The sequence below is a fragment of the Pristis pectinata genome, chromosome 35, assembly GCF_009764475.1.
Source record: "Pristis pectinata isolate sPriPec2 chromosome 35, sPriPec2.1.pri, whole genome shotgun sequence".
Classification (NCBI taxonomy): domain Eukaryota; kingdom Metazoa; phylum Chordata; class Chondrichthyes; order Rhinopristiformes; family Pristidae; genus Pristis; species Pristis pectinata.
Genome location: NC_067439.1, coordinates 11,362,383 through 11,372,105, shown reverse-complemented (window position 1 = coordinate 11,372,105; position 9,723 = coordinate 11,362,383). Strand labels below are relative to the sequence as shown.

Sequence of the window (9,723 nt, the reverse complement as noted above, 5' to 3'; positions counted from 1 at the left end):
AAACATCCCCTTCCTCCATCGGTTAGGGCAGGAAGGTGGCACTGAGCAGGAAGATCAGCCATGGACTTGTTGAATGGCAGACCAGACGCGAGGGGGCTGATTGGCCTACCCCCACCCCCTCTCCATCCTCCTCCTCCTCCAACTTGTCGTTCTGATATCCCTGTGGTGATTTGAATTATGGTTGCACAACCATTAATGGGACACGGGGCGAGCCAGCTTTAAGGTGCCCGCCGGGCGCCGCCAGGCGGGGTTTCCATGGAGACGGGAAGCGCGCGGCGGGAGAAGCGGGCGTGCGGCCGGCGGGCGAGCGGCGACGGCGTGAGGCGGCAGCGGCGGGCACCGTGGTGACAGGCGGGCGGCCCGAGAGTGCGCGGCAGGCGGGTGGCTCCGCGATCGCAGGCCGAGGCCGAGGCCCAGGTCTAGGCCCCGGGGGCGGAGTCTGACAGCGATCCCAACCCTCCACCCCTCCCTCCCCGACTCCATCATCACCTCCTGCCCGGAGCCGAGCGCACACGGAGATTGCCGAGCGGCGGGGCCTACTCCGCGACACCGAGGAGGCGGAGCGTAGCCGAGCCGGAGCGCCAGGCCGCGGGAGCAGTTCCCTCCTCGCACCGCCCAGGGCACGCAGCAAGATGGCAGCCAACATGTACCGGGTCGGAGGTGGGTGCCGGTTGGGCCGGGGAACGTGGGCTGCTGGGCCTCGGAGCCTCTCACACACACACACACACACACGGCCCGCCGCCGAGCGGATGGCGCCTGGCTCTGACCCCCGGGGAGGAAGGAAGGGAGGGAGGCAGGCGTGTGCGAGGGTCGCGGCCTGTAGCCGGGCCCGGCGACGGAGGCCTGACTGGTGGAGGGTGAGGGTGAGGCACCGGCGGGAGTCGGCAGCCGGTCCCGCCTGCGTTGCCCCCTTTCCCCTCAGCCCGGGTTTGTGATCCTTTCACCCGCGGGTTTGTCTCCCGCGTCCCTGGTTCCCGGCGGCCGTGCTCCTCCTCACCCCCTGGGGCTTTGCTCCTCCCCTCACCCGCCCCCCCCCCCCGGAGGCCGTGTTCTTCCCCTTGTCCACTCCCCCCCCCCCCCCCCCCCCCCAGCAGCTCCGGGATCCGTGCTCTCTTCCCCCACCATCTACCTCCCCCCCACCCCCAGTAGCTCCGGGATCCGTGCTCTTCCTACCTCCTCTGCAGCCCTCTCTCTTCTCCCCCCCCCCCCTTCCCTGCCCCCAGCAGCCCCGGGATCCGTGCTGTCTTCTCCCCCCACCTCTACCCCCCAATCCCCCACCTCTACCCCCCTCCAGTAGCTCTGGGATCCTTCCTCCCCCCCCCTTCCTCCCCCCCCTTCCTCCCCCCCCCTTCCTCCCCCCCCCCTTCCTCCCCCCCCCTTCCTCCCCCCCCCTTCCTTCCCCCCACTCCCCCTTCCTTCCCCCCACTCCCCTCTACCCCCCGCTCCCAGCAACTCTGGAATCTGGGATCTGTGCTCTTCCCCCCCCCCCCATCCCTTCCCCCTAATCCTCCTCCCCTACCCCCCCCCCCCCCAGCAACCCCAGAGTCCATACTCTCTCCAGCCCGCTTCCCCCCAGCCCTAGGGGACCAGGCTCCCCCCACCTCTTCCACCCCCCCCAAACTATTCCTGCGTGGGACTGTGTCCCTCTCTCTGTCAGCACCACCATCCTACCATCTCCCTCAGTTTGCATACTTGGGGTTAGGGCCATCCTCTCTTTACCTTGATTGTGTCCGCTCCCTTCACGCTTCCCTGGGGCAGTGCCCACTGTCCCTGCACCCCCCACCACCTCAGGCTGCATTTTTCCTGACCCCTGGCTCTTTCTCCCAATCCCCAAACCCTGACTTGTACTTTGTGGAGTTTAGTGTACTTGAAAGAGATATTGAGTGCTTGTACTCTGCCTGTTAGCAAGATGTGGTGGTTTGTGTACTTAATGCTAACTCCCGAGTAGGTGCTGGTGAGCAATGGACTCCTACCTTTTCTTGAATATAGAGCAAGACGCTACAGCAATGCAATCTAGTATTACTCAGAGTACCCTGGTGAAGTATATCATTAACAGTAGTCTGAGTGGATTTACATTGATCATGTCATGTGTATCATCCCCTGTGTGTTTGGGAAGAGTGGAACATATTGAGCCTATTGTGTTGTTTTATATCTTGATTCATGAAATAATTGAACTTGGCAATTATTAAAAGTGCCACACTGTCATCTATGGGTATCAGTGGGTGATATATACCATGCTTTCCTAGTCCTCTGGTAAAGGATCTATACAGAACAAAAGGTAGTCCTGAGAAATTGACACGTCGTTTATTTGCATTTTTGCACCTAGTTTCTTTGTAAATTCAAATTAGCACACCCCTCTTTCAGAGTGCTCTAGGCTGTAATAGAATTCCTCACTACAGTAAATGCGAGGTTTGTGTGTTATCATTGCTTATAGTTGACATAGTGTATGATATCATGTCGATGAATAACATACTGATTTCCTTCTTTTCCTTCAGTTCTTGGCCACTGACATAAGAATGTAAGTAGAAGAAGCAGGAGTAGGCTATTCAGGTACTCGCAGCTCCGCCATTCAATGGGGTTGTAACTTTTACCTCAGTGCCACTTTCCTGCACTAATCCCATATCCCTTGATTCCCTTAATATCTAATAATCTATTCATCGCTGCCCTTTGCATATTCAGTGACAACACCTCCATAGCTTTCATGGGTGGAGAATCCCAAAAATTCTGGGTGAAGAAGTTTGCTCTCGTCTGTCCTGAAAGGCTGACCCCTCACTTTGAGACTGACCCCAGGTTCTAGACATTCCAGCCTGGGGAAAAATCATCCCTGCATCCACTTTTGTTTAGCTCCATAAGAATTTGGTGTTCTTCAATATTCTCCAAACTCTAGAGTTTCTCTCTCTCTCTCATAGAAAAGAGAATCTCTCTCCTCGTGGGACCAACCCCTTGTAATATCAGGAATCAATCCAGCAAAGCTTCACTGCACACCCTCTATTTGCAAATATATTCTTCCATAGGGAGGGAGACTAGATCCATGTACACTTTTCAGCTGCTGTCTTACATGGGCCTTTCATGTTGCAGTAAGATGTGCACTCAACACTTGCATGAAAGGCCAACATTTTGCCTTCCTAATTACTTCCAATACCTGTATGTTAACTTCCAGTGACCTGTGTATAAGGATACTCAAGTCCGTCTGAACACCTTTCCATCTCCTGCCATTAAAAAGAAATCTACCTTTCTACTTTTTTTCTACCAAAGCTGAATGACTTTTCATTTCTTTCACAGTCGTTAACAGTTCTGCTCAGTTATTATGGGAAATTGTGATAAAAGATAAAGAGCTGCTCTTCAGACTCGACAGGTGCAAGTATAATGACAACTCCTGGGTGAATTGGAGGCTATTGCTTCAGATTTAAGAGTCAGTGATTCTCTTGGTGGCTGTGACCTCTTTAATTAGTATTAACTCTTCTCTTCGGAACTTCAGTAACTTTCCTCCTTATTTTAGTATTTTAGCTCAAGGAGCTGCTCATTGGAGAGCAACAAACAATATGCTGGAGGAACTCAGTGGGTTGAGCAGTGTTTGTAAGGTTGGGGAGGTGGAGGGGAGAGGGAATTTTCAATGTTTTGGATCAAAACCCTGCATCAGGACTTGTGATGCGGATTTTTACCCGAAACGTCAATGATTCCTTTCCCTCGACAAATGCTGCTCGACCTGCTGAGTACCTCCAGCAGGTTGGTTGTTGCTTCAGATACCAGCATCTGCAGTCTCTTGTATCTTTAATGAGCACAAGGCACAAGTCGGGCCTCTGCTTAAAACAGCTTAGCATGCTATCTTAACATAATTGTGGATGTGAATGTTGCTGGCAAGACTGACCTTGAGAGCCCATCCATGTTATGCTTGCAAAGTTATTTAAACCACAGTAACTTATAAGGGAGGGAGTCTTGGGAAAGTGATATGGTATTGAAAGAATGCCAGTATATTATGCGGAGTTTTTTTTTGCCCAATGTAATTGTATCACCAATCCTTCCTGGAAGTTAAGGTTGCAGGATTGTGAGATGCTGCTGTGCCTCCTGTAAAGAGACCACACTGAACCCACAGTATGCTGCCAGTGGGAGATATGATAGAGGTAGAGACCAAGTGATAGTTTGCCCAGCATAGTATCAAAGTATTGGATGTTGCATTTATGCCCATACATCCAGTTGGAGAGTATTCCATTACATAATCTTGGCACTGATCCAGATCTTTCTGCCTGTAGGCAAAGACTGTTCCTTTATCTGAGAAATTGCAAATGGAGTTGCAGCAATCGACCCTACTTCTGATCTTGTTGTGGAAACAAGATGAGTACTGAAGCAGCCAAAGAGCATTGGGTCTCAAGTTATCTTGAGGAACTCTTGTAGTAATGTTCAGGTCTGAGATGATTGGTCAACAGCAACCTAAGCCATATCACTTTTGTGCTTGATGTGGCCCTAGCCAGTGAAGAGATTTCCGCCTGTTTCTCATGAGACAAGAATGTAAAGAAATAGGAGCATGAGTGGGCCACCTGGCTCCTTGAGCCTGATCTGCCATTCAGTATGATCATGGCAGATCCACCCCAGTCCTTGACTCCTCCTTTGTGCCAGTTTGCTATAGCCCTCAATCCCTTGATCTTTCAAACAATTATCTACCTCCACTTGAAATATTTCTAATAAGCTAGCTTCCACAACTCTCTGGGGCAGAGCAATCCAGAGATTCACCACCTTCTGTGAGAAGAAATTTTCTGTGTACCTTTTTAATAACTGGTCTCTTATCTCGAAACTATGTTCCCCTCGTTTGAGATTCTTCCACTAATGAAAACATCTCGACATCTCCCCTGTCATGCCACCTTGGGATTTTATATCTTTCAACAACGTCACTCTGCATTCTTCTAAACTCCAAAGAGTACAGGCCCAACTTGTTTAGTTTGTCTTGATAGAACAATCCTCTCATGCCAGGGATATGCCTGGTTAATCTCTTTTGGACTGCCTCCAATATACTATATCCTTTCTTGGGTAAAGGGGCCAAAACTGTGTAGTGGTGAGGCCTTGTCTACGCCCCATGCAATTGAAACAGAACCTTTGCTATTTCTAAACTCCCATCTCCCACTGCAATAAAGGCCAATATGGCATTTGCCCTCTTAACTACTTGCAGCACTTGTATGCTAACATTTTGTGATTCACGCACAAGATCACCCAGATCTCACTGTACTTGGGTCATTTGCAGTGTCTTTCCATTTAGACAGTAATTTGCCTTTTGATTGCTGAAGTATATGACCTCATTCTTTCCCACATTAAGCTCTCTTTGCCAAAGTTTTGCCCACTTACTCGATTTATAATCTTGTTGCAGAGCACAATATCCTTCCCATAGCTTGCACATTAGGCTACTTGCAGCGTCCTTTGTGGTGAAGACCAATTTTAAAAAAAAAAGGTTTATGTATCTGCCATTTTCTTTTTCCTGTTGTTAGTTCTCCAGCCTCATTCTTTAGTGGTCCCACATTAGCCATAGCCTCTTTTATATATCCATAGAAAGGTTTATTGTTCATTTTGACATGCATGCATGTTTGACATGTTTTCTCTCAGAATTAAATTTTCTCCTTTCTCATAAGCTTTTTAGTCTTTCCCTATTGGTTGCTGAAAAAATCCCAATAATCTGGCCTGACATAAGCCCTTGCTACTTTGTATGCTCTACTTTTTGATTTAATATTATCCTTGACCTCCTTTGTTAACCGTGGATGGTTCCCCTTTCTCATGGAATTGCTCTTTCTAGTTAAGATAAATTTCTGTTGAGTGTATTTAACTAGCTATTTAAATATCTACCACTGGTCATCCACTAGCTTGTCTCTTGGCTTATTAACCTAGCCCAAAAACTCATACCATTGTAATTGCCCTTATTTGAGTTGAAGACGCAGGTTTTGGACCTGGGGTGTTCACCCTCAAACTGTATCTGAAATTTTACCACATTATCACTGCTTCATCCTTAAACACAACATTTTTATTAATCCTTCTTCATTACACATAACCAAATCTGAAAATAGCCTGTTCCCGAGTAGGTTCTGTAATATACTGCTTTAAGAAGCCGTCCCTAACGCATTTCTGCAAATTCTTCTGCAATAATCTTTGCCAGTTTGGTTTATCCAATCAATATGCAGATTAAATTCTCCCATCATTATTGCAGTTCCTTTCATGCATGGCTTTGGTATTCTCCCACTTATGCTTTGTCCTAAGGACTGGCCTGTAGATTACCCCCACCTGTCTTTTGTTTGCTGTTCAGTTTTCCCACCCAAACCAATTCCACTTCATTATCCACTGTATCTACATCACGACTCAACACCTCTCTGACGTCTGCCTTTATTAACAATGCTACCCCGTCTCCTTTCCATTTTGGCCTATTCTTTTGAAACATTTACAGCCTGGAATATTGAATACCTGGTCCTGATCACCTCTAGGGTCCACAGCATACTTTCTTTAAATTAAGACAGAAACATGCAAAACGTATTGCATACCCAGCTATACTGTTAAACATGTTGACTTCAGATAATTGTGGACGCAAAGTAGGAGCTGCAGCATGGTCTCAGCTGGCCACTGCTGCCTCACTCACTGCTAAATTTTCGGTGCATTTTACAAAGCCGCCTTACGTTGTAGCAGGATTCTGGTTGGGTGAGTATAGTTGAAAAATTGTTCTTTTACAGTCCTGGGGAGACCCGGACAATATACTGCTGTGCTTTAGCATCAACAGATTGAATCAATGCCAGGGCGTGGAGTTCAGAATGGAATGTGGCCTGGTGATTGGCATGTGGACCCTGTAGGCAGACTTCTTCCCTCAGCCTTGGAAGTAGTGTGAAAATGTTAATGTTTGTGCTTTGGCATGTTTGCTGTGGTCATGTCTCATTTAAATTTTCTGATGCAAGCTATCACTTCATTGTGCAGGTGCCGCTATGTATTTCTTAAAAATTTTGTTTTTCTAGCATTCATCCATCCTCTCTTCAGTGTTGCAATAATGCACGATGATGTTTCTTGTATTTGTTTCACTAATCACAGTGCTGAGGCTGAAAATGCACTTCTGCTGGCTTTCCAGTGTCGAGACAGTCCTAAGTAGAGCTTGGCTACCCAAAGTGAGCTTGATGGGACCCACGTGCATGCACTGGGTGAAATAATTGCTCATATTGGATTTTCATTTTATTCCCAAGCAGAGTGCTGCTTGGCCAATGGTAAGCCTAATGACTCGCTCTTGGTGATGGATTTTCCCTTGCTTCCTCCAAGTGTGTTCAACATGAAGTGCTGATCCAGCAGCTGAGTAGGGCATTAATTTGTAACCCCTGTCCTAAAGCAAAGAGATCTCGTATTCTGAAATCAATATTTCAGACCCCCAGCTTTCCCCACGGATAGATCGTTATAAGGCAATAAAGGTTAGAAGGCTTCAGCAAGGAAGAGGCTGCTTCCAAAGTAATAGTGAAGGAGGAGATGTTGAGACGCTGGACACATTAAAAAGAAATAAATAGGGTGGAGTATTAGAAAAGTTAGCTGAACGTAGTCATCAGAACAAGATGGGATACATCTGAGGATTTTGTGGGTGGTATGGGAGAAAATTGCAGAAGTACTGATAATCTTGCAATGCTCTTTGAATTGAGGGGCTGTGCCCGTGGACTGCAGAATGATGTAGTGGTTAGCGCTGTAGCCTCACAACTCTAGGGACCAGGGTTTTTAATCCTTGGATATTGTCTATGTGGAGTTTGCATATTCTCCCTTTGGCTGGGTGGGTTTCCCCCAGGTGTCCAAGGACATGATGGTTAGTACGTTAATTGGCCACTGTGTAAGGGGGGGTGGGGGGAAGGGAATTGATGGGTACACAAGGCAAAATGAGACTAATGATGTGGATACCATGGGCCAAAGGGCTTGCTTCTGTGCATCTGACACTGTGACTGGAGAGTAGCAGAAGTTATTCTTTGTATTTGCTGGGCATATCCTTATTCCCTTTCTAGAACAGTCATTCAGTTTAACCTTGGTGGTGGGAAAGCTTTTAGAAAGATTGACCTGGGATAGGAGTAATAGTCATTTGGTGGAAAATAGTTAAGGTAAGCCAGTGCTGATTTCTGAAGGGCTAATCATGTTTAACCGATTTGATATAATTTTTTAATGAGATAATAGAATTGATGAGGGTTATGTATTCAGTGTGGTGTACTTGGATTTCCAGAAGTCTTTTGATATGGTGCTATGCAAGAGGCTTATCTATAAAAGTAAAGCACATGGCGTAAAGCAACATTCAGAGCATGGGTGCAAATTTGGTTAAGTTACAGACAATAGAGGGTTGTGGTGAATAGTTTTCTCTTCATTTGGAGGAAGGTTAATTGTGGCATTCTTGATGTTTGTTCTTTGATACATTTTTTTTTAATCTATAGTAATCATCTGAGTTACAGGGTGCAAGCCACAATTTCTAAATTTGCAGGTGACACCAATGTTGACCCATAGGACTGTGAAGGCTAAAATATTTTATTCTAGGCAACAACCTGGTGAAACTCCTCTGCATCCTCTCCAGTGCAATCACATCCTTCATTTTTAGTTGTATCACAACCTCCCTGCTTATTTATTTTATGCTCTTGCTAATGAAAGCAAGAATTCCATATCTACCTATGCTGCTAACTTCCTTATCTCAGAGAAAGAATGCAAATAAGTTAAGTGTAGAGGGATCCAGGCGCTCCTGTGCATGAATTTCAAATAGTTAGTAGGTAAGTTTAGCTATCACTTAGGAGGGAAATAGCATATTGGCTTTTATTGCAAGAGGTTGGCGTTTAGAAATAGGGAAGTATTATTAGAATTATACAAGGTGTTCTTGGGACCACACCTGGAGTACTGTGCATGGATTTGATCTCCTTTTACTTGTATTGGAAGCAGTCCAAATGCAATTCACTAAGGTAATTGCAAGGATTAGTGCGTTGTCTGATAATATGTGGCTAAAGAACTTGGATCTGTATTCTAGAGTTTGGGAAAAATGAGGGGTAATCATATTGAAACATAAAATCCTAAGAGGGCATGACAGGGTAGATGACAAGTTTTCAGTAGTAGGAGAGTCTCAAACAAGTGGACATAGTTAGATAAGGGGGCAAGCATTTAAAACTGAGGTGTGCAGAGAGTGATGAATATCTAGAATTCTCTACCTTGAAGGGTTGTAGAGGCTAGATCACTGGAAGTATATTAAGAAGAGAGAGAAATCATGAATTGAGGGCTGTGTGGAGCCGGCACAGAAGATGTTTTGAGGCCTGGGGCAGATTAGTCATGATATTAAATGGTGGGCAGGCTTGGGCCAGGTGGCCTACTCCTGCATCTATTTTCTTAACAGTATTCTGAACAATGAAGAGGATAGTGATAGCTTGCAGCAGGAGATGTATAAACAGACTGGCAGAATGGGCAAACAAATGGCAGATTAGATAAATTTAAAGTGATGCATTTTGGTGAGAATCAAGAGAGATAATATAAAGAACACTGTCCTAAAAGGGACACAGGAATAGAGGGCCCTTTGGGGGAGTGATATGGGTATGCTTGATACTGCAAGTGGCAGGGCAGGTTGAGAAAGCAGTTAATAAGACGTACACAATTCGGGCTTTATCAATTAAAGCATAGAGTACAAAAGCGGAACCTTTATAAAACACTTCCACCTTCAACTAGATTATTCTGTTAAATTCTGGTCACCTCATAGGAAGGGTGTGAACGCATTAGAGA

At 46.3% G+C, this 9,723-nt stretch overlaps 1 protein-coding gene across 3 annotated transcripts in view; it reads left to right on the top strand.

Moving 5' to 3' along the window:
• The first annotated feature begins 291 nt into the window (after window positions 1-291).
• Window positions 292-9,723, top strand: part of LOC127586352 (metastasis-associated protein MTA1-like) — a 107,457-nt gene continuing 98,025 nt past the window's right edge. The window contains exon 1 of one of the 3 annotated variants that reach the window (XM_052044240.1): window positions 292-660. In XM_052044240.1, coding sequence (XP_051900200.1) covers window positions 633-660 — 28 coding nt within the window. In that variant the 5' untranslated portion in view covers window positions 292-632. The remainder of the gene's footprint in view (window positions 661-9,723) is intronic. The other 2 variants (XM_052044242.1, XM_052044243.1) reach the window with 2 other exon arrangements.